Source organism: Falco cherrug, chromosome 10 (genome assembly GCF_023634085.1).
Source record: "Falco cherrug isolate bFalChe1 chromosome 10, bFalChe1.pri, whole genome shotgun sequence".
Classification (NCBI taxonomy): Eukaryota; Metazoa; Chordata; class Aves; order Falconiformes; family Falconidae; genus Falco; species Falco cherrug.
Genome location: NC_073706.1, coordinates 28,175,893 through 28,199,498, shown reverse-complemented (window position 1 = coordinate 28,199,498; position 23,606 = coordinate 28,175,893). Strand labels below are relative to the sequence as shown.

Below are 23,606 nucleotides of genomic sequence, written 5' to 3'. Positions count from 1 at the left end.
GCTTTTTTAAATTTTCATTTGTTATTAAAGCTGGTGGTGTGGTTCTTCAGCAAGTTCTTCAAAAGAGCTTTCCTAAGTCTTCCCTCCCCTTCATGATCTTTTTTTGCTTGCTCTGCAGAGCTTAAGCTATTATCTCTTCCTTTGTATTTCAAGAAAAAAAAAATCCCCGGAGGAATAGTCCCAATAATTTAACAGAAAGATTCTGTGATACAATTTTATAAAGTTAATTAAAACTGAGCCTCACTAGGGTTGTTTGGATGGCAGAAATGAATTTTTTGAAAGTGTTGCTAAAGTCAACATTGCTAAAAACCAGCAAATGTTATTCCTGATGAACTATTTCATCTTCCCTGCCAAAGAAAAAGCCACCATGCACAGTCAAAAGTTTGGTGTCTGAGGGGGAGATGATTTACATAATGATGAAAACATAGGGGAAAAAATACCATTTAAGACAATGCTTGGCTCTTCCATAACTGCAACGGACAAAGTAATTTGGGTAAAATGAAATTTGCTCTTTGCACAATTTACAGTTTCAAAGCAGGCTCATTTCTGCCATCGTTACTTGATCATTTTAGGCAGTGGCATGGAAACATCAGAATGGGTTTTTGTGTCTGCAGAAGGTGATGATTTGTTTGGCACTGAAGCTTTGAAAGGCATCAGATGTTCATGCTGTTCCCATAAAGTTTCACTTACTCCTGCTAAAATACCAGTACAATAACTTGAAATCGGGATTATGTTAGAGTCTAAATTCGTTGTAATTGTGTTTCTTGTGGTGGTGCAGAAGGCCCAAAAAGTCAAATCACTAGCAAATCCTATCACTGGAGGGATATACTTCACAGTAAACAGTCCATGCGCTGGAACACTCATGGGCAAGACAGGACACAGTGTACGGAAAAACAAATAAAAGAGACAAAATAAGCAATGTGAGGGGAGCAAGTCTGTGTTAGTCCCCTCACTCTCAGTCAAAATGATTACACAATAAAACTAAATATTCCTTGTTTTGCTCCCAGAAATGTTACCAAAAGAAGAGACTAGTGGGTTAAGGTCTGTGTGAATTTAGCAAGCCTACTTTAGGACTCCTGTCCTCCTCTGGCCATGTGAGCAGACCTCTCTGAACCCTGCCACCGCTCCCTCCAAAAGTTCCAGCACTCTCAAGTCTCCAGCAAGCACGCACTGTTATAAATGCACCCCAAAGCAGTAACACTTTGTCCCTTCACATAGTTGGAATTGGCAGCAGTGCTTGTTTGAAAGGTCTCGAGCTGACGCTGAACTGGGTGCCTTCTGAAAATCGTGGGTTTAGAGCAGATGATACTAATGCCTCTACATAGTTAACACTTTCTAAGATTTGAAAGCTACTTGATGTTATCAATGCCGTTGTCACATTTGCACCTCTACTGCCGTGTTTGCTGTGTCTGGTGGGCTCAGGAGCTGCTCTCTCTATCCTCTTTATACTGGTTCAAATGGGTTCTGAACTTGTCTGTTGCCATTAGGGCCATTTGGATTGAAAATATGTACGTAGATGTGCTTTCTTTTTTAAAAAAACAAAACAAAACAGGGTAATCATTTAATCTTAAAGCAAAGCAGCATTACCTGCCTAGATGTCTTTTAATGAAAATCAAGCGTGCTGGGATTCTGTGAAGGTAATCTTCCTTTATTATAATTATGCTAATGCTTTAAAATAAAAAAGATCTTGCCGTTTTTAAACATACTTGATTTGAAAAACAGAGTACAGACAAAACTTCTTTAAACTGCTCACATTAAAAAATCAGTCTTTCACCAACTCTAGTAAGAAGAGCAATTTCTGTTCCTCTCAGTTTCTTCTAGACTGCTACAGCTATAAAATGCCAGTGAAAGTTGCTTCCGTATGTATTCCAACCTCAAGCAAGGGCTATGGTCTGCGTTTTCCCACAACATTATGGCAATTAGTTACTATAATTGGCTTTAATTCACTTCTGGCTCACTTATTCCTCACATTCCAATCAAAAAAAGGAGTTCTGAAATGCACTGAATTCTGCATTAATATTTATGTTTTTGAAGGCATGACATGTTTGCAGATGACTTGATATTTTTTTTTCCATGAAAGATTATGTTGCTGACGATCAGAAGGCATTATGTGTTAATGCTTGATCTGAGTATCCATATTAGTCATGTAAATATTTCCCCAAGTCTCTTTCCTTTTCTTCATGAACTGTGTTAACATAAAAAGAAGGGAGGCTTTGATCTCATCTCATCAGGTGGTGGGCTCCAAATTTCTTTGATATGGATGGAATTTCTGATGTGTTTTTTTTGAAATGTGAAATTACGAAGAAATTTGCATGTTTCTGTAGTCTTAAATTTGCTCTTTTGGCGTTTATTCTGCAGGTATTCATTCACGTCTTTGCTTTACAGTTTTTGGTGCTTCGAGTCTGTATGCAAAAAATAGTATTTTGACAGGCACTGATCACTCTAGAGACTGAAACTGTTGTTGCTGCACTCCAAATTTGCAATTACTACATGCATTAATATACCAGACTAACACAGATTGCTCTGATAAAATATGTATTCACTCTAAAATTATAGAAATTGTGTTGTTATCATAGGTTTTGTTTGAGAAGCGGTTTGCCATAAAGGTATACACTCAGTTTATCCAGCAGGTTTTCACAGAGTTGCTTTTTCCTTTATTAATTTTTGTATTAGAGTGTTAATTATTAAATGAGTGTTAAGAGTGTTAATGAGCCCTGTACCGGATGCATCCAGATGTCAGGTGCTTTGGGTTCTGCCTTGCTTCGCCACTTCCAAATTCCCCACTTGTATGTCGTGCCAGAATCCAGAAGTTCCTGTGTATGGAATAAGGGATGGATACTTGGAAAAAAGCGTTCTGCTGCTGGAGAACCGGCGCGGGTGCTGGCGTGGGCCCCTGTGGGGTGGGAGCAGATGAGGGTCAGGAGCTGGGGAAGGGGCGGTGGGGCCGTGGGCACAGGTGGCGGGGCTGGGGGCTGCCTGGCCCTGCTGCCCTTACCCTCTGCCATTTGCTAGCTGCCATCGCCTGGAAGTGGCTTCTGTTAGGCGTTTGAGGCAAGCATGAGGAGAAGGGAGGAGGAATGTGGCCAGAACGGAGATCTGCGGGAGGTCAGGCGCGGTATCTTTCAGAGGAGGCCTTTCCCAAGGACAAATTGGCCGGTGGGGTGAAAAGTCCGAGCCAGGGCAGGTCAGTTGTGGGGGGCTGGGGGGGCCCTGCGGCCTCCTCGGGCGGATCGGTGAAACCCGTAACGCGACGTCTTCGGTTTCACACTGCCGCGGGCGAGCCCCCCCCCGTGTTGGAGGCGCCCGTTTCAGGGCGCCGCTGAAGCCGGAGCCGTAGCGGGCTCCCAGCGGGGCCGGGCTGCCCCGCCGCCTGTGGCGGGCCGCTTCCCCTCGGCGCCACCGCCCTCCCAGCCGATCCTCCCCCGCGCTGAGGGGAAGGTGCCGCCTGCTGCCCCCGCCGCGTTCTTACGGCACTGCCGCGCTATCGGCAGGGCTTATACATTGCTTTTTTTGGTTTATCATACAGTAGAAGAAGTCGGAGGGACAGTGCAGTGTGCTGGGTGTGCTGCAAGTCTATTTGTGGTCTGCTGACTGAATTTCTTCACGTTAGCTTTCGATCCCAGCCGGTGTTTGCTTTCACCATCAGAGCTGCCTACGCTGATGAGTAACCCTGCTTTAAAGTCGTTCGCTCCTGTCCTTGCCTTAGTCAGCAGCTCCATACAAGGCCAGGCAGAGTCCACTAGCCCTCGGAATGAGTTATGGGGTGACACAGCCTAATGGCAGGCCAGGGCCCTCGGGGCTGCCAGCCTTGAGAGCAGGCCGCCAGCTTGGCCGGGGACGGCACCACGGTGGCCTGGCGGGGAAGGTGAGCCAGCCTGCCCGGGGTACCCACCGGCAGGTGCAGCGCTGGGGCTGTCAGTGGTGCTTTTCACCTGAGGAGCTAAAAGCCCTTGGCCAGGCCCGAGCAGCTGGGGCAGCTTTGGGTAAGTACTGCTGCTGCCTCGCAGCGTCAGGGAGGCACAGGGAGGTGTCAGAGGTACCAAAGCATCACATCCCCAGTGCAGGCTGTGACACCTAATACCATACCATCACGTTTACTTTCTCCCACCCACCCCCAAACAACGCCTGCATGCAGGTATGCAGCGTGGGCAGGGCTGGAAGAAATCAGGGGTTTCTTGTCTGCTTTTCCTGAGCTGCAGAGGGGTGCCAAGCTGCCGGCCCTTGGGGCAGGGCAGCTGTGGCAGGGTCCCCTCTCGCCGCCAGCAGCAGGTATGAACAATTCCTTACCCACTCCAAGACCCTGGCCAGGGGGTCTCTACCCAGTCAGCCCTCAGACCTTGTGTTTGGGGGGGACGGACCCCTAGCTGGGCAGATCAGGGTGCTCTCTGCAGAGTTTTCTGGACCAGCCTCCCTGCAGGAACTTTATTGCTGACCACCAGCACCCTGGAGTGTTGTGGCCCAAAGCAGAAAGGTTGATGCTTTAAAATTTGTTGTTTCCTGGCTCTGTTTCTGTTTTTTATCTGCCTTCAGGGATGTTCTCTGGTTTTGTATTAGTTTAAGTTTTCGTACCTTGGCTAGCTCTGCAAGACTAGCTCCCCTTTCTGCTTGTGCAGGGCTCCCATTTGGTCTGACTTGCCTTAGCCAAGAAATACCATGGGAGCTCTAACTGTACATTGCTTAGAAATTAATTCTCCTCTCATGACTTAAAACTAGCTGAAGAGGAGGAGGGAGGATAAGCATGAATGCTTCTGGCTGTTTACGGCATAGTGGTGTTGATGGGGAGGCTGCTGCAGCTGGCTTGGTTGGGTTTTTTTCAGTGGAGCATCTTTGACCATTTTTGTCCAAGACGGGCAGAGCATGCACAGAGCAGCCACTCCTGGGCAAAGCTGATAAAGCACAGCTGCCCTGAGGCAGCTGGTGTCCGAGGCACTTGGCCCAGTGCTTCTGGTGGGGTGGGAGACATTGCTTGGCAGAGTTCAGGCTTTGCGCTGTTGTGAGCAGCACATGCTTTGCCCAAGGTGGGGGGAAATGGCCAACCCGGTCCAGCTGTCCCAGCGGGGGCTTGGCTCTGCCCAAATTTGGCTGGTTCCCGAGCCCTTGTCATCTCCTTGCCAGGTCACAGTAACGTGATTTGCCTGACACTGGTTTGACAGATGACTCAGGAGCTGTGGCAGCCCATAAAGTCAAGCTGCCTTGTCAAGTAGGACTTGCCAGTATGAATAACGTCTCCTGCTTAGTCTGTTCGTTAGCATGAGTGTTATCAGTGGGGACGCTCAAGCGCTGGAGCAATCAACGCCTTATAAATGGTAATCATAGAAGGTGCTGAGAGCTGTCTGCGAAGCCTTGGTGGGTGGATGCTAAGCTGCTTTTGGAAAGGGCCTCTCCTTTGCCATGTGTGCGGTGGCACGCTGCTCCCCAGCAGGTTTCTGAAGGGAACCCATGCCAGGAGCTGTCACAGGACTGTGGTGTTTTCATCAGCTAAGCAAACCCCATTGCAATTGCACTGCTGAGCACGGCATAACATGGAAATAGGTTTCAGTGCTTCTCTGTGCAGCACTGAACTGTCATGGTGTGGGTGTGATGCCAGTGCGTAACTCAGCACCTTTCCCTTATTCCACTGGGCTGATGTGTTGGCAAAGCCTCTGGGACCAGGAGGAGGGGTGCAATGATGTGTTTTATCCATCTTGCAGTAGCAGAGGGACCTTGCCTGCTGGTAGACTGCATTTGGTGGCTTGTTAGTCACGGAGGGCCAGTAAACAGCTCTGAGATTTGAGCTTTCAAAACTCTGAGCTTGAGCTTTTTGGCAGAGTGGTCTAGTAGAGCTGGCATGGCCCCACCACGCCGAGCAATGCATGGTGGTGCTGAGACCGTGAGACAGCATCAGTCCTGGATTTGGGTCTGCACAGCTCAGTGCCTCATGCAAACCCTCCCTTGGTCCCCACAGGGGCTGGCAGTGACACCCTGTGACACAGGGAGAAGTTTGCTCTCCCAGCACGAGGCAGACGGGACAATGCAGCCATGCTCTCCTTAAGCAGAACCAGCACAGGAGCCTGATAGCTGTGGGGGAGACCTGCCCTGTATTTCCATTGGAATAAACTACCCTAAAATCACTCCAGGAGAAAATTACTAACAAAACTAATTGCAGGCTTTCAGGGCTTTAAGGATATTCACGTAGCTCATGTCTGTAATGTGCAGCATATTACAGACAAGAAAGGCCTCTCCACTGCTTTGCTTGGTTGTCAGCTTTGCCCTTGTGCTTGAGGGAGGAAGGTGAGCCAAGGCATTCAAGCAAGCACTTGAGGCCCCTGAGTCCCTGGTTTTGCATGCCCAGAGATTTCTCCATCCTTGTTTCTGGGCTTCAGGATGGCTTGTGGGGCTCTGCATGCCTGTGGGGATCTTACTGCCATGCTCCCTCCATGGCCGTTCCTGCTGGGCACAGAGCCTTTGCAGAAAAGCAGTGCTGCTTGAAGGCCTTCATAGATGCTGAAATGCATCCAGACCACGGAGGATGCTCATACAAAAAGTTATTAAAAAAAGAAAAAAAGAGGCAAGGCACAAATGCTTTTTTAGGTTATGGTGGATCATCACTGTGTGTTATTCTCTAAGTGCATGAATTTTACAAGTCTGTCATTAAAAGAATCACAATTGCAGTGATCTTTCAGTGAGCAGAAGACCATACTGAATTTGCATGCTTTTTGCTAGGATGAAGCTGCCTTAAGCCTGCAGGGCTCTGAGAGTCTCCAGAGAGATGAAGGGAAAGGCCACTTAAAAACTCCTGCAGGAGGGCTGCTGCTGGACTTGTATATACAGGGACCTCCAAATACCATCATTATATTCCTAATTAGAGGCTGCTACTTTGCTGAGCCATAAACAAACTGCAGTTTGTTTCTCAGATTTGATAATCGGCTTGAAACAAGCCCCTGCCAAGGTACCAGCCGTGCCTGGCTCCTGCTCGGCGGCTGTGCTGGGATGGGGGAGTATCTTCATACAGCCTGTGCTCCCCGACAGTGGAGTGAAGGATTTGGAAGGGCTGGGGCTCTGGGTGCAGGCTGGCAGTCCAGCGTGGGGCCTTGCTGTGTTGTCCCAAAGGCTTGGGTTGCTTTGTTGCCTTCTCTGCTCCTTGGTACAAACTTCCCTGAGTGGTCTGGTCTGCTCAGCCACGATCTCTGCTGGGTCTGATGGGTGAATTTCTGCAAGTCCACCCAGAGGCCACAAACTGGCTGAATGAGGATGGTCTTGCTGTCCAAATGCTCTTAGTAATTTACTTTCAGTAAGTAAATGACCATGTTGTTTGAATTATTGATGCTATGGGGGAAAACTGAGTATTTGTGCTCCTTGACCACATCTGTGCAGCTGCAATAAGGCCCACCTCCAAGTTTTGTAAACCTTCCTAGCGTTGCAGAAATCTTACAATGTCTTTGTCCCTCACTGGCTGTGTCTCTGACTCATTCGAACCAGTGCAAAAATTGCTGCTTCAAATGTAAGGATGAGCTGGCACAATATTGAATCAAAACTTGGCATGATGCTTAATGGGGAATAAAAGTGTATTTTGCTGGAAAGAGGTTTGCATCTGCCTGTGGGGCTCGGACAAACAGCTCCTGCAGACCCGTATGTTGGGGTGAGTTTTGAACGGTCCTGACCTCTGGGTGAGTGCAGACTCAGATGCGAGCGTTGCAGATGAAGCTTTAGGAATACTTCCCAGTTACCACAGTTTAGCTAAGTCCTTGCCCTGCAAGGAAAACAGTCGTTTCTCTCCCTGTGTGTGGAGAATGAAGTGGGTTTTGAAATACAGACAAAGGAGAAATTGTTTATCCAAATTTTTCATCGTATTTGAGTGGGAGAGCCAGATGAATACAGATTGTTCTGGTGAAATCACTGACTGTATTGCTGCTGTTTAAATAAGTGAAGGCAGCTAAGCTCCACTGATTACTTAAAAAAAAAAAAAACCAAACAAAACAAAAAAAATCACACCAAAAAAAACCCCAAGCTAAAAAAAACCCTAAAACAATGTTATTTGCTCTCGGTACAAGTCATTCAAGGACTGTGATCAGGATTACTCTGACTGAGGACAGACACTTGCACTAAGGAGACGGGTGGTAGAGCCTGTGTGTTGGACGTGCTGCTGCCAGTCTGTTACTAAAGCGAATGAACTCGCGCCGGGCTTTGGCTGGGAGGGCAGCTCATTCTCCAAAGGCTGGTTGCCCATGCCACGCCGTGGTGCAGTGTACCCTTCGTCGGTGTGGTCAGTGTCCTTGGGCTAGCAAGGGTGAGAAGACCCTCACCTACTCGTGCCCATGGTGTGCCCAGTGGTGAAGTGCAGCCACTGGCTGGTGTGCTTCAACCCAGCCTGACTCCACTCTCCATTTGGAACCTGCGTTGTTTTCATGTGGTTTAGGGAGAAGAAACATGAGGCTGGTTTTGTGGTACCGCAGAGGTATTCTCATTGCTTTGACAAGCAGAGACCCCCCGAAGCCCTCACCTCAGACCAAGGTCCACCTGCTGTGGAGCCAGCAAGATGTCCCCAGCCCCAGGAACCGCCTAGCTCAATACCAGAGCCAGGCTGTAGCTGGGTGAGGGCTGCCAAGGTTTGAGGCTGGAAGAGAGCACCCAGGAGCCTGATGGTAGTAGTGACATCACCCTGAGAAGGGCTGCTGGGAAAAGGCAGCCAGGAGGTAGGGGATCAGTTAGGCAAGGCACAGTGTGCTTGGCAGGGGGGAGGAGAGAGGAAATTTGGGAGATTAATGAAAAAGGTAATGGTGTGGCCAAAACAAAACACTGGGCAGTGTGACTGATGAGGAAGGAGCATCATATGTGGATGAAAACAGGGTAAGGAGGAGGTTAATGACAATTTAAGGAGTGGAAAACTTACATTCTCAATCCCTCCAGACCTTCAGACAGCAAGTTACAGTTGTGTAAATGTAGTCCATAAAACAGACAGCATAAACGCCGGGTTATGTGGAGGACCTGCTGTTCCTTGCTGAGCAGAGCCAGGAGGGCTGCCCTGCCTGCTCACTTCCCCTCACCCTTGTGCAGGAAAGCACCAAAGAACATGGAGGAATTGGAAATGAACACATTGGCTCTTTGGTTTGTTCATACTGTGACTAGCTTAGGAAACTTCAGCAGCTAAAAAACAGAAGTAGGTTGTTGTTAAGACCTTTCTATGTAAGCTTGCCAGCAGTGTGCTGTGAGATAGTTGTGACGTGTGCTGCCTGTCCCTGCAGCCGTACTCATGTGACAGATCTGGTCGGCTGACTGTGACCTAAGATTAACGCCTTCCCATGCGGGGCTTGTCCATGCCCGCCTGGGTAAATTATTTGAACGTTTTGGCAAAGGATTAGTAATGACTCCAGTCCAAACTGTGCTATGGATCTGGCATACTCACAGGTCTTCAGCATGCTGAGACATAGATAGTACAAAATCTGAAGTGAGCATGATGGAAGTGAAGTAAGATCTTACGCAAATGCTATTTAGAGGGACTGTTTCCTGAGGACTGAGTTCTCCTCTGATAACATCTGGTGCTGCCCCACGGAGGTCAGTGGCATGGCACCAGTTTACATCAGCAGGAAATGGGGCTGTGCCCTTATCTGTCCCACAGGGCGGATGTCTCTTTAGCTTTTACATTGTATGTGTTTATCTTATAAAGTTCAATTCCTCTGACTCAGCCTCTTAGCTTCTAGTAGAAAATCTCTTGTCCTGGGGAGGAAACCTGATGAGGAACGAGAGTGCTGGCTGCAGCAGAGGCTGCCTGGGTAATTCCAGATGAGTGGCTTGGTCTACCCACATACGCCTTCCCCTTTGGGAACAGCAGTAGGGCCACTTTTGTGTCCTCTGGTGAAGACGTGGGATAACGTGGTAAGTACAGCCAGGCACAGACTTATGAAAGAACTCAAGCACTAGCAAAATTGGATATCTTGCAGTTTATGTGGGAATTGTCACCTTGGATGTAGCAGCTGAGTGTCCCCCTCAATCCTTCTGCAGCACCTTGAGTTTCCCCAGAGAGCAGAGGTGGTGGGGGTGGCTGCTGAATGTGGCCAGAAGTGCCAAACAACTTGGGCTGATCCCCTGCCTGAGCACAGCTCAGCCTGCAGCAAGGCTCCGTCTGTCTCGTCCCCAAGGGCCGGTTTGTCAGCCAGGCTGGTGCATGACCAGTTAATTGCAGTGGTCACTAGAGGGTCTTAAATCTCAACCTGCAGTGTGATGGGAAACAGGGCACTGAGGTTTAGAGCCTGGTTTCCACCCTGGAGTCAGATTTCCAAAAAATTGGTGCTCTCCTGCTCAGCCTCGCTGTGCTGACATCTTGCTAAGGACCTGGCTGCTGGTACTGCAGGGATGGGTGGCTGTCCAGGATGCAGGGAGAACTGTGAGGCTTCTAGCTGGAATGGAGAGGTACGAGAGCTGCTTCTTATTTAGCCTAGCATCTGTCTGGGAGCATAAATGTATGCCTCACCTTTGTGTAATCAGCCTTTGGGCTGATTTAGGAAAAATTAGTTCAGACAGCCATTCTCATCTTTTTGTGCAAAATATGAGCTTTAAAGAAGTCACAGCTTTCTTTTCAAAGTCCTTGTTTAGATCAGATCATATTTCTCCTTTTTAACAGTCCTTTGAAATTAACAGCAGCGATGGCCAGTGGTGGAGTCACGGCTGATGGCTGGTTGGGTTTGTTTGCACTGCAGTGGAGAGGCAGGTAATAATTGCCAGGTGGACTGCAGGCCTGCGGAGCCTCCAGGCTTTTGTTTGAATTGGCCACACTCTTCCTCTGCAGTGTTTACATGAATCCAGCAGCAGCTTGTCCCTGCTCTGTGTGCTTGGTCTGTACCCTTGTTCTCAGTGGATGAAATCTCTTGCAGGAGCCCACAGTGCCCTGCCAGCCTGTGTTTCACCATGCAGTGTCCACCTGCAGAGCAGGGCGGTTCAGTGTAGAGCTGCAGGAAAGGCTGCTTTTTAGGAGACACCAATCAAATTGTGTAACATCATCAGAGCCTCCCAAAAAACCCTGACACATAGCTGTTTGGAAGGTCTTTGCCTTTTGTTTGAGCCTGTTACTTAAGGTGCAGCCCTGCAATGAGAAACAGCAGTACTAACTTTAATCTTTTCAAATGTCCTGCAGAATGTGTAAGCCAGTGTTTAAATTAATGTGCACATGTGGTTGTCCCATGCACTGAAACACTGAGGTGGTCCAGTTTCTGCTTTTATGGAGTTGAGTGCAATGTAGTTTAATCAACCTTATAGGTCACAATACAAATATTGATTGAATATATTAGTAAGGAGTGGGTTTGCTTTCTAATCCTGGAGTGGTTTGGGTTGGAAGGGACCTTTAAAGATTTAGTCCAACCTCCCCTGCCATGGGCAGGAATATCTTTCACTACATAGAGGTGGATGCTAATGCAGGATGCTGATCTTAAACCCAATTAGCATTGTTATGAATGCAAACTTGTTCAGAAAGGGCTCAGCTGTTGAACAGATTACTGAGAGGGTCAGCTGCTAAGTGCAGAATTCAAGAAGGAGAGATACCATGATACCAAAAAAACACCCCCCAAAAAACCCCACACAGAAATGTAACTACTCACAGAGAGGTGACGGTGCCATCCATCACCTTCATGCAGTGGCCTGGATGACATCCTGATGTCCTTCACTAGCTCTGACTGTTATGTCTGTAATGATTGAAAACTGCGTGTGAAACAGACTGTTGCAGAGGAACTTGACTAAAAAGCTGTTTGCGTTCAGAAACCATGCTGGGAATCATTTTAGGTAGTCTGTCTGTGGGTTTCGATGCTCTCCAGCTGTGTGTCTGTTAGTCATAAACATGTTTTCTCCTCTTTCCTGTTAACGTGGCAGGGAAGGCATTAACGTGCGGCATGGGAAGAGAATACATACTGAGCATGCAAGCAAATGGCAAAACTGACTTTATCAGCTGCTTGCAGTGACCTTGGGCAGCGCTTTGTTGCCAGCATGGGTACAAAGTTTATAGACAGAGCTGGCAAACCTTTAGTTTTGCTTGCTGTGATTTTCATATAAAATGCAGCATCTTTTAATGAGAAAGTTGAGTTGAAGGATTTGGGTTTTACAAGTTGGCTTACAATGCTGCTTTCTACTTTGCTTCTGGAGAGTAGAAATGGCACGTTTGTGGTCCAGCCCAACTCGGGGGGGAGAGGGCCATTTCCAGGAGGGTTTGTGTGAGAAAGGGCAGTTGTGCTCCACTGACCTCTGGACTCCCACGCTGCACACCCGAACACTGCTGGGCTTGCTGTGCACTGCCCACGAGCAGCTTTGGAGTGGGTGGCCTGGCTGGGCCAAAGTAGAAGTCAGACATAAAAATCAGAGAGGGATGAATTTCCTCCATCTCCCAAAGGAAATAAAATCTCTGCAGTCAAGAAACACGTGGCTGCTGCAGTGCTAGTGAGCTGGACAAAGAGCCTGAGCACGTGTTTTCACGTGGGAGAATCTTGCTCTGGAGAAGGAGCAAGCCACTCCTTCATCCTCCTTGGCTTTTTGTACATAGAAAGTAGAAGAACTGGGAAAAAAAAACCCCAAACCCACGAAGCTGTTGTGAGTAGTGAGGTCTTGAGGAGTTTTCAAGCCAAGAAAATACATTGACTTTTATGAAGGATGAAAAGCCAGAGCTCACCACAGCCTCTTGGGAAGTGCAATGATCTGTGACACTGGGGAAAAGTGTAATCAGTCAAACTAAAAAAACCCACCCAGCTGCTTAATCCATGTTATTCGGTCTGTGAGCACAAGTAAAGGAACTTCACCTGGCTAGCACAAGCATTGTATCTGCAGAGCAGTCAACCCTGCTACCAGCAGCTGAGCTTTCCTCGGTGGTGCTTATTTGCAAACATAGAAAGGGGGTGAGCACAAACAATAATTGGGAGAGGTACAGAAGCTCAGAACACCAGTTTTCTTTTCCTGGGGGAGGCTGGGAGCTACCTGAATCATGTGAAATAAAGGCGTAGCTCTGCTGTCCCAGCTTGTTTTGAGGACCTTGTTTCACAGCTCCACAGAAATGGTAACAGCGGGAGGGGACAGCAGTAGATGGACTGAGTGATCTGAGCGCAGTGCAGGTTGTGCACCTGCAGTACCTGCTGCGTCTGCTCCCAGCAGCAGTAGTGCCTGGCGGCTGCTGCCTCTCAGGCACCATGAACAGCCATGTGTGACGGGCTGGGACAGATGCAGGGGCTGCAGCTGGGGAATCGCTGCTCCGGAGGGGCCTGTGGGCCAGCGCTCAGGCTCTGCAGTGGATGTAATCCTCCTGGTGCATCTGGGATTTGCCTGTAGCACTCTTATTCCCGGCGAGTTTGTTTTCCGTGTTCAACCCATGCAAGTGCCTGGTGTTTGAGTTAAAAACCCTTGTGAGGTGAAGGACAGGGGTGAGTGCACTCCTCCAATAAATGGAGGAGCTGCAAGTTAAAGAGGAATTTAATTGTTGTTTACTAGATAGTGTGCTCTAATACATGAGAAAATAAGCCATGTCACAGGTCTGATTTTTTTTTCTGCTTATACAGGTGTAAATTAGAAGTAACAGTGTTGAATTAAATGTGGTGAAAGCATCACGCCTGGGAGGTGAACCGAGCAAAGCCACTCTCCCAGAGCTTGTCATTTGTCCCTTCTGCACTGAGCCCCAGGGGAACTTGCGCAGCTGATACATTTGTATTTGTGTGTGCAGGAGATTGTGGATAGGTGAGGTTGCTCAGAATTCAAGGTTTTCACAGGGAGAGATGATCTCCCTTTTTTGGCTCCACCTGGCATCCCCCCTGAGCAGGGGTAGCTTGGCTTTGTTCTTTATTCCTCCTGCCTGAATGTGAAGTTCAGGGATGGTGCTGTTTAACTGCTGTGATGATGATGCTTCTTGCAAATCAGTGTCTGTATTTGCTGTACACACTCAAAAATAACCTGAAGACCCTGTGTTTATTTTGCTTGCTCACTCCCACTGTTCTAAATTGACCTGAAGTTGCAACAAAAGGCCGAAGGTTTAGCCACCTAAGCAAGGCCGGTCCATCTGCCTCCTGCCACACACACGTGTACATTGGGGGCCTGAAAAAAGACTGTAAATCCCTACTTGTGTGGCTGGTACATGTCTTGCTGCTGCCACCAGGCATTCAGCCTGATGGCTGTCCCCCAGAGCAGAGTGAGGACCTGCAGCTGCAAAGCTGAGGCTGCCCCTGAAGTTTCCTTCTCTCTGCATCCGAGCTGACAAACCCCAGCAGGGCTGTACGGGGTTGAAGGGATGTTTTTGCTGTGCCAGGCTGACTGTCCGTGCACCTCGCCTGTGCTTGTGGGGACAGCATTGGGCCTCACACGGAAACCACCAGCAATGGCCAAGGACCGTATGGACTCAGGGATGAGGTCCCTCCCTGTGGACTCCCTCCTCTCCTAACACCCTGCTATTGCCTTTGTGCTTTCCCAGGCTGCTGCCTGCCCACAACTGATGAGCCCACCTCTCCAAAGAAGGCGAAGAGCATCCCCGAGCGCTGCGACTTGGAGAGCTGGTTCTCACCCCCTTCCCCGGAGTGGGCCACCGTGAGGGTCATCCCTGAGGAGGAGATGACTGAGCACAACCTTCTTGCTATCCGAGTCATGGTCACCAGTGATGCAAGCAGGTACTTTAAAATACAAGTAAGCCTATTAAAAAACCCGTGAAAGCAGCTTGGTTTTCTCTGTAACACTAAGGAAAAATATAACAAAATATAGTACTGAATGTACTGACAACTGGGGGGGCATGGGGAAGAAAAAGATAAACCGCTCAGAATAACAATTGTTCTTTACCACAGCCATAAATCCCCCAGACACATGACTCACTTCGCAGGAAATCTTCAAACATTTGCATCCCACATAGGGGCCTGAATCAGAGAGAAAAACATTGCCCTGATCAGCCCTCAGCCTGGGTTCAACTCTTCGTGTACCAAAAATGTTTGTTCAGGGATTAGGGCAGTGGGTGTGTTGTGGTAAAAGGTGCATCCTGTGATGTGACCACCTCCCACTTTGGGCATCATCCTGCAGCTCTGCACCCTGGGTCTCTCTCCAGGTGTCTGAGGGCTTGCCCACCCCTGAGAAATCTGAAATTGGATGATCTTTGAGGAACTGTCAGAGGAAGCCAGATTTCTGTGTACAAATTGGAATATGTTGGCTTTATGGGCAAGATTCTGTGGGAGTTTAATCTATCTAAAGGTTAGATTGGTATCTCCCAAGAAAAGCAGTTTTCCTTACTGGAACTAAAAAAGAGGGGGAGGGGAAAATAAGAGAAAAGAAAAAAAATGTGAACCTAAAGCCAATTGTTGCAAACACTAAGTTTTTGCTCTGTAAAGAAGTTTGTTCAAATGTTTAAAGTCCTTTCAATGCCTCTTTGTGGTGCTGTGTGTAGACTGTGGAGAGCAGTGCTTTTAGAAATGCAACTTTCTGCTGTTCCCTGCAGTGGTTTTAAATAGTGTTTATGCTTTGCTGCATGGGTCTGGGGGCTTGTCTGGGGAAGCATGAACCTCTCCGGGCTTCCTCTCCCATGGGGGACAAAGAGCTCAGGGAAGGGTTTCCTACCTGTTTGACAGACCCCCCTGTGGAGAGTGTGCTTGTATCCCTCACTAATACCCTCTGGCTCATGGTGCCCCCGTGGCGCCCTGGCAGCGATGAGAGTTGGCTAATCCCCCTGATCTGAGGGATCAACTCCCTTCCCTGCGGCAGACCCGCGGCTGGACAGCGAGGCCCCTGGTTCCCTGCCAGCGGGATGTGGCGCGAGGGGCGACACCACATCTGTCACTGGGGTGGCTGGTGCCAGCAGTTCTGAGGTCAGCCTCCTGCTACTGTGGCAGCTCAGGTGCCCTTCGCCTCGCACAGCTCTGGCAGGCCAGTCCTTACCTAAAAAGGGGGCCGGGGGGGCTGAGAGAAATAACAAGTGACAAATGGCACTGCTGCACTGGCTGCGAGGCACTTGGTGGAACAGGGAAAACAACCAGCTGGGTGACACCGCTTTGCAGTTCAGGCTTTAGGTACTCGGGAATAATGACCACCTATCAAGCAGAGATCAGAGGCGAAGCCTCATACTATAGCACTTACCTCCTTCCCAGCCAAGGAAAATAACCATTTTGCTCTTTAAAACAGAAATACATCAATCAATGTTAATGGCAGGTCTTTTTCTTTTCCTTTTGTGTGGCGCTTTGCCCAATCTCAGTGTGGTATCTCTCTGTCCACACAGGATCTCAACTATCAAAGACTTCATATATTTACATTATATATATATATATGTATGTATGTATGTATGTTTGACGCAGCTTGAAAGACACCTAAAAAGTATGTGTTAGTGGTGAAATTTAAGGCCACTCTGATTCAGCCTACCAAGACAGCAAAGCACCTGGAGCTGTGCTGCGATCCTTGCTGCCGTGCTGGCCCCGGCCTCCCAGCGCTGGTGGTTTGATCTGGGCAAAGCAGGCGTGCAGGACTGGCAGGCGCTACCCATAAGGCATTTACCCTGGCTTTATATGGTCTGCAGCCTTTCCTTTAGCTCTTCTTCCTTCTGCCTACTGGGCTATGCCTGGGGCTGTTGCAATAAATCTTTACTTGGTACAAGGCAGTGCTATATAAACACAAAACAGCTTTCTCCTGCTGCACCAACAGGACAACTCACAGTGTAACCTCCTCTTTTTTTTTTGAGGTAGAACTATGAATCTTCACAATAAATCTATTAATTAGGTTAGCATTATTGTTTGCATTAAAAATAGGCTGAGTGGGATAGCAGCATGCTTATTTATGGCAGTGGGAATGTGGTCACATCAGAAGGCATGGATGTGTCTGTTCCCTACAGTGTGGACTTTAGAAATCCTATGATTATTGAAAAAAGGTTTAATAATCACCTCAAATGGTCATTCTCCTGCCCAGAGGCAAGGTCACGGTGTGTGCATCATTCACACATGCTTGTGTGGCATATTTTTAATTACCTTTAAGGAAGGGGATGCCAAAATCTGACTCTGTCATCAGCTCAGGTGCCTCATTGCACTCATGATTGCATGGGCTGTCCCAGTAGCTCCTGGGAATGAGGAGAGTTTGTTTCCTTGTTTCCTGTAGATGCCTTTTGCATGTTTGAAGGTTGCTTATGTAGCTTCACTCAGTCTTCTCCTCCCTAGATTAATGCTTACAGTTTTCTCCAACTTGCTTAAGCCCTGTTTGCCGGGCCGATGGCCATTTTCACTCCCCTCCTCCAGGCTCCCTTCTCCTCTGGAACTGCAGCACTCAGAATTGGGATCAAGATCAAGCACAGCCTATTGCTGTGGTTCAAAACCCTCCCTGTGGCTCTGTGTGGTGCCCAGTGTGCAGTGAGAAAGGATGCCATTGCAATACAAAGAACAAAATACCCCAGGTTTACAGCTGTCTGTCCTTCTGCATGCTGAATTGAATACGTTCTTATGCATTTTCTTAATTTTCAGATATATCTGCACAGATTTAATTTTGAAAGGTGCTTTTTTATCATGCTTGATGTTTTGATTTAGAAACCACCAAAATAAGCATAGAAGGTTCTCAGCCCGGTGCCAGTGCATCTGTCACCTTGGGGTTGAAACAGCTGATGCTGCGTGATTTCCACCATGGGTTCCTCCAAATTGCTGAAGGCATTTCCTTACCCTCCTTGGCCTTATCTTCTGCTGGCAGTGCCAGCGCAGAGGCATCTGAGTTGCAGGAGGGGGCTGCAGCTTCCCTGCTACTTGCCAGGTGATGGGTGCTCAGCAGCCACTGCTGCCCGGAGAGGGGAGCTGGTTCCAGGTCCCAAATGGGCGATGAGGCGACGTTTGGCAACAGCCACATTTAATTCATGGGTGAAGCCCTCCTTGCAGTTGGAGCAGGCTGCCCTGACAGATTAGGGCTGCCCTGTGCTTGGCCTCCTGCCAGTTCCCTATGGCATGCCTCTTATTTCAAAAATATGTGGGGGAAAAAGTGGAAAGTGTAGCTTTGACCCTTGTGTCTTGCTTCTAGGCCAATTAGAGTATCACAAATGTTGTTTTCCTTCTTTCATCTTGGTGTACAGCCTTGCAGACAGAAGGGCTCATCCCTGCTAACCGAGCAGTGTGGTGTTTCACCCCAAGTTTCTCTCAGCAGCAGTTTGATTCCAGGTGCTGAATGTAGTGGTTGTGAGTGCAAGTCTTGGCAGCAGAAGTCTGCTGGGAATAGGGGTATCTCAGCTGTGTAGCACCTACAGCAAATTACAGTCCTGTAATGGTGACGATGAGAAAAAGCAAAATGAAGATGTCATCTCTGGCTGCAAAACATCTATTTCTCTGTGACCCCCACTGCTGTCAGTGCTGATGCCAGTGCTCGTTGCACTGAAGTGGAATGAATACCACCATGCTGTTTGTCTTCTGAAATGTCCCACTTTCTTTCCATCTTTCCCTTTTTCCCCTCTAGCTCTGAGCTGGAGTCTGATTTTAATGGTGACTTACCAAACTCTGAAGTGAGTGAAGGACGGACCTTGCTGCCGGAGCCCCCTGCCTGCCCGAGCTCTGTCCAGAGGTGGGCACCACTTGCCAGGAGCCCTGTGGCACTGGAGGAAAGCCCCAAAACATCCAAAGTTGCTGATGGTAAGCAACAGCACAGCCTGGGGATGCTCCAGCAGCCTCTCCTCAGGGCTGAAGTCAGAGCTGGGGGGAGAGGTTTCAAAGCAGAGGGTGTTGCCGGCAGTGTAGCCAGGTTCTACCCTTTAACAGTGTCTTTGTTTGGCTGTAAACAAAGTTACAGCCATTTGGGTGCTGTAGCTGCTGAAACAGCATTTCTGTGATGCAGGGTAACCTGGAGTAACTGTGCCTTGTGCTTAGCTTGCAGGGGTGGGATAAATATTTTCCCACTAGTGAAAGTTTGGAAGTGATTAGTAGTCAATGCAATAGCTGCGGTATTGCCTAAGCAAGGGTGATGTTGGGAAGCACTAGAGAGCTCTGCTTCGTTCAAGTTGTATTTCTATCAGTAGCTGCTTAAAGTTTTTCTTTCCAGTGAAACACAAGGAGGAAAGCATATAGCTAGCAGGGAGGTGGGGAGAGGTTTAAGAACAGTCTGCTTCCAAATGGGATCTCCTTTCTGGAGTTGAAGGTCAGAACTAAGAGATGTGCTAAAACAGCAAAAGCAATCGTTTTGCAGAAAATAAAAGGCCATCAGCATTCATTTCTTCCCTTCCCCCACTACCCCCACATCCATATATGCATTTTTAATCCAAACAGGGAAGAGGGGACTTCATACAGTAATTTAAGTTGACTCTTGAAGAACAAAGCCCTAGTTTAGGGCAAAAAAAGGACAGCAGCAAACCCCAAAGCACGCCCAGCAGCATGTGACCCCATGCAGTTACCGGAGGATTTTATCCCTTTTCCTCCTCAATGTCATGTTCTCCCCTACTCCTGGCTGCTAAGGTCACCTCCCTCTGCACCATCACCTTCCTCCCCACTGTGCCAGCCGGGGTTATCTATATCTTCATGAGCAGCCTGTCTCTCAGCCCTGCATCCTCACCCAGCTGCATTACAGCATCCCTCCGGTTTTACCGTTTCATCCTGTCCCCTCTCCTGCCGGCAGCGGGGTGTGGGGGTGAGCGCGGAGGGCTGCCGGAGCCGCCTCCTTGGAGCCTCTCCCTGCAGTGGGGCGGGCGGTGGGTGCGCGCTGCCCCCTCCCGGCCAGCGGCACGGGCACGGGGGGGGGGGGCTGGCTGGGAAACTGACCCCTCTCCACCGGGGGCCTTCTCCCCCCCCCCTTTTCTTTTTTTCCTATCTCTGTCTTCGCTCTCTGACTTTTGCTACCTTAGGTGACCATGTGACTTTTCTGTTTCTGTTCAGCGTTACAGAGAGCCAACAGTTTTCACACCACAGCATTAAATAAGTATCAGAATTGGAGGAGAAAACTCCAAACAAGTGAGTAAAGCCCAAGAAGTGATTGTGTCTTCTATGTGTGCTGTCTTCTGTTTTCCTATCTCTTAAATGTGTTTCTCCTTCTTTCCTTTAAAATTTTTCTGAGTCACTAGGTGAGAAAACAGAGATCTAAAATGCACCAAATATTTCTTTTGCATTTTCTTGTCCTCAAAAGATGAAATTCCCTTTCTGTGTGACTGTTCCCTATGTGAGTACACCCACCAGCAAGCAGTGTCCGCTGTAATTCTCCAGCTGAGAACATGCACCCCTATACCAGATCTGTGTATTCTGTCTCTAGCCCTGCCTGCACTGATTGTTTTTTATTAGGTGCAATGCTGGGTATAACATGGTGACCATCACTTATTAGAAATGCTCCTGGAGGTGCCTATTTATACCCATCTACCGCTGCTCTATCACCTTTTTTTTTTTTTTTTTTTTTTTTGTTGGAGAAACCCGGGTGGTGTTTCTGGGTTGCTGAAAGGGAGAGAGTACTAGCAGCCATCCCACGAGGTGAGCTGGTGAAAATAAGTGTTAGAGTTCTTGTTCTCTAGCAGTTTTACTTGGTCTGGGCTGACCTGTCTCTGCCTGTGGGAATTGCACAGGAATGCAGTGATTTCAATAGTGATCAGGTCTGTGCCCAATTCACTTCCAAAACACAGGGCATTCACCCCTCGCAGCTGAGACTGCATCTAGGTAATCTTCCTCCTGGGCTGCGGTCCCAAAACAAACCAGTCATCCTCAGTTACACCTCTGCTGCTCCTAACAGGGTTGCCCGCCTGCCTTGGCACAGCCCCTCTGCAGTGCAGTGCCTGCCCAGTCCCTGCTTGCAGGTACCTGCTGCCAGGATTGATCATACCAGTATGGGAGCTGGGTGAGCTTACCAGCATCCCAAACCCTCTCAAAACTCTGTTAGAAATGCAGTCATATCTGTTAGACTGGGATGTTGACAGCCTGATGTATAAAACACTAATCTGCAGCAGTGGAAAGAAGGGATTTGTGCATGTGACCAAGTGCCACAGTTTCTGGGCATGGAGACAGCGTGTTTTTGGGAATGGTGGTGACAGCCGCTTTCTTGCCCTCAGCTGCCCTCTGCAATGAGGGGGATTTCTGCTGCTGCTCAGAGTCCTGGTTGCCTTCAGAGGAGTTAAGGCTCTGCTCCTGAAACAAGGAGGATCCCTGTGTCTGTTATGGGCCCAGCATTCAAGCAGAGGCATCTCAGCTTGCTTGGTTTGAATGCACAAACAAGCTGCAAGATCATTTGCAAGAACCCACTGTGGGATGAAATTTTATATCTCAACAGAGCAGCCAAGCTGCACCTCTCCTTCCTGGCACTGGGCTCGCCTCCCAGTCAGTTGCCTGCCAGTGTGCATGAACGCTGTCCCTACTGACCCCATGGTCCCTTGGAACCCCCAGTGCCACACATCTGGGATAACTCAGTAAATTTCCATAGCGGATGCACAGGGCTATTTCACGGTCCTGAAAGGATGCTCCCACCAAGCTCAACTACAGCAAACCACCCCCTGCCATGGGCTATCCCCAGAGAGGCAGCTGTGGCAGGTGGACAGGGAGATGAGCCACGATGGGACTGTGCTCCCTGGGATTCACCACACCTCCAAGGCGTGGGGACTTGCCATGCTCCAAGAGCCTCTGTGGAGCAGCTGCACGGGGTGTCCCACCCAGGGGAAGGCTGTACCATGCCCAGGATGGGGAGGCAGGGCAGGGTGCCTTCAGAAAGTCTCGTGGCATCTGTGTGGTTGGCTTCACCAAAGGCTTGGATTTAAAATCTTGCCTTAATTGATCTGTTTTTAAAAGATCGAACAAAAATGATGCTTATTCCAGGTTTGGCGGGGGGAGGAGGAAAGAAAGACTTTGAGAGGGGAAAGAAGAGAAGACCAAGGATCACTCTTAATTTTGACTCATTATCAGCTTGTTCTCAGCAAGTGCATGACTTAATCGTTGCAAATTAATTTCCCCATAATTTTATTAAACTCTCCCGTGTGTCTCCAGAGGGCTCTAGAGGGAGCTAAAGGCCTTTGAGAGGGAAGTGACTGCTACATGAATTTGTTTGAACCTCAAGCATGCTGCTAAAACGAGGTGTAAAGCGCATTCAGCATATACTGGGAACAGAATAAAGGCTTTTTCTACTCTCTGGAGGAACACAGTAAATCTTAGTTTCTATATTTAATATACTTAATATTTGGTTACAAGAATTCATATGATCATCAGTCACATGAAAGAAAAATCTGTCTCCTTTTCAGATTTATTTCCCAAAACACATATGTTTCATAAACAGCACAAGGTACGCAGCCAAGGAAATGAAATCAGTGTCATGGTTATATTGGCTGAAAGGCTCAGAGCAGGATATTACCTTTCAAAATCTTTAATCCCTGTCACACAGCTACAGGGAATGCGGTGCTCTTAATTTCTCTTGGTCATTTGGAATAGCTTTTGGGCCAAGTAGCTCATGAACAGTGCCCTAGGGAACTTTTTTTTTTTTTCCCTCTTAAATCCTATTTTGAATGTGAAGCTGCAAATTTGTTTTCAGTGTCTTGGTGGGAATAAATCCATTAACTCTGTGAAAGAGAGCAAGCTGTGGCTTTGTGCAAAGCAATGTTCTCGCATGTGCAGGCCCTGTCCATGTGAGCTAATGCACATCCACAAGAGCTGTCATGGGAAGTGCTTCTCCCCACGAGCACATGCCATTACCCTGCAGACCCCTGGGCTGTGGGTTTTATGCCCTCATCAGTGTTTCAGCTGTTGGTGCTCCAGTAGTTGCGTTTCCCCTCGATGTGCTGGGCTGTGTCAGAAGACTCAGGGCTTTAGCAGATCAGGCTAAACCTCCCTGGTTCACTTGTACAGATGATGGTGGGATTTTTTAATTTGAATTCTGGACTCCTATGTTTTCCTATAGCTCAATTCACAGAATATAAAGGTCAGCCCCGGGTTGCTAGTCCCTGTGGGAGTTCCTTAACAAACACCAGCGCATTGTTTCCCTCCATTCTTGACCAAATGTAACAAATTACATCAAGATTGGGAACGAATAGGTGAGGCACTGAGAGGAAAGGAAAGTTGGCCTTTCTCCCTGGCTTGTCTTTTCTGAAGTCCATATGCAGGAACTGTCTTCTCTCTCTCTGGTGTGGCTTTTGTCCTTATGCAGCTTTTAATCCCTGTGTAGAAGAATGGAAGTTTGCTTTGGGAACCTTTGTGGGTTTCAGAACTAATAACTGGGTTTGGGAGTTAACAATTCAGATATAAATATACTTGTCATGTTATACCTTGACATGGTAATATCTTGGCTCAGTGTTACTTTTGTTCTGTCCAAAGATTATTGATTATGTAAAATTGCCATAGGCACAAATACTAGAGAGCTCTCCTGACTCCTTTCAGGTGCAAGTTACCTCCCTACTTTTGCTTCCAGCAGGTCTGTCTGTCTGTGCTGGTTTTGGTTCAAGGCCTTTAGCAATTAGTTACTTTGCCTGATCCTAGGAGAGCCCCCAGCATGCGGTGCGTTGGCCTGGCTTGGGAGACCACAGGATTATTTCTGTCCTTACTGCCTGCAGGTGGTTGCATTTTCCATTTTTTCCCCATTCTGCTGGACAGCCCTCTCAGAAGTCATTAGTTTTCTTCATTTCTCGGAACTACCCAAAGCTTCGAAAGTCACTAGTTGTTTTGACTGCCTCTGCTTTTAAGTCCAGAAAGCCCTCTGAAAAGGGCTGGTTTTCCAGAAAGTTTCCTGGAACTCAAAAGCTG

General features: G+C 48.2%; 1 protein-coding gene across 5 annotated transcripts in view; it reads left to right on the top strand.

The window, feature by feature from the left end:
* MICAL2 (microtubule associated monooxygenase, calponin and LIM domain containing 2) overlaps nt 1–23,606 on the top strand; it is a 133,039-nt gene that overhangs the window by 83,497 nt on the left and 25,936 nt on the right. For all 5 annotated transcript variants that reach the window (XM_055722141.1, XM_055722136.1, XM_055722138.1 and 2 more), the window contains 3 exons: nt 14,405–14,597; nt 18,379–18,551; nt 19,785–19,859. In XM_055722141.1, the coding sequence (XP_055578116.1) occupies nt 14,405–14,597; nt 18,379–18,551; nt 19,785–19,859 (441 nt within the window). The remainder of the gene's footprint in view (nt 1–14,404; nt 14,598–18,378; nt 18,552–19,784; nt 19,860–23,606) is intronic.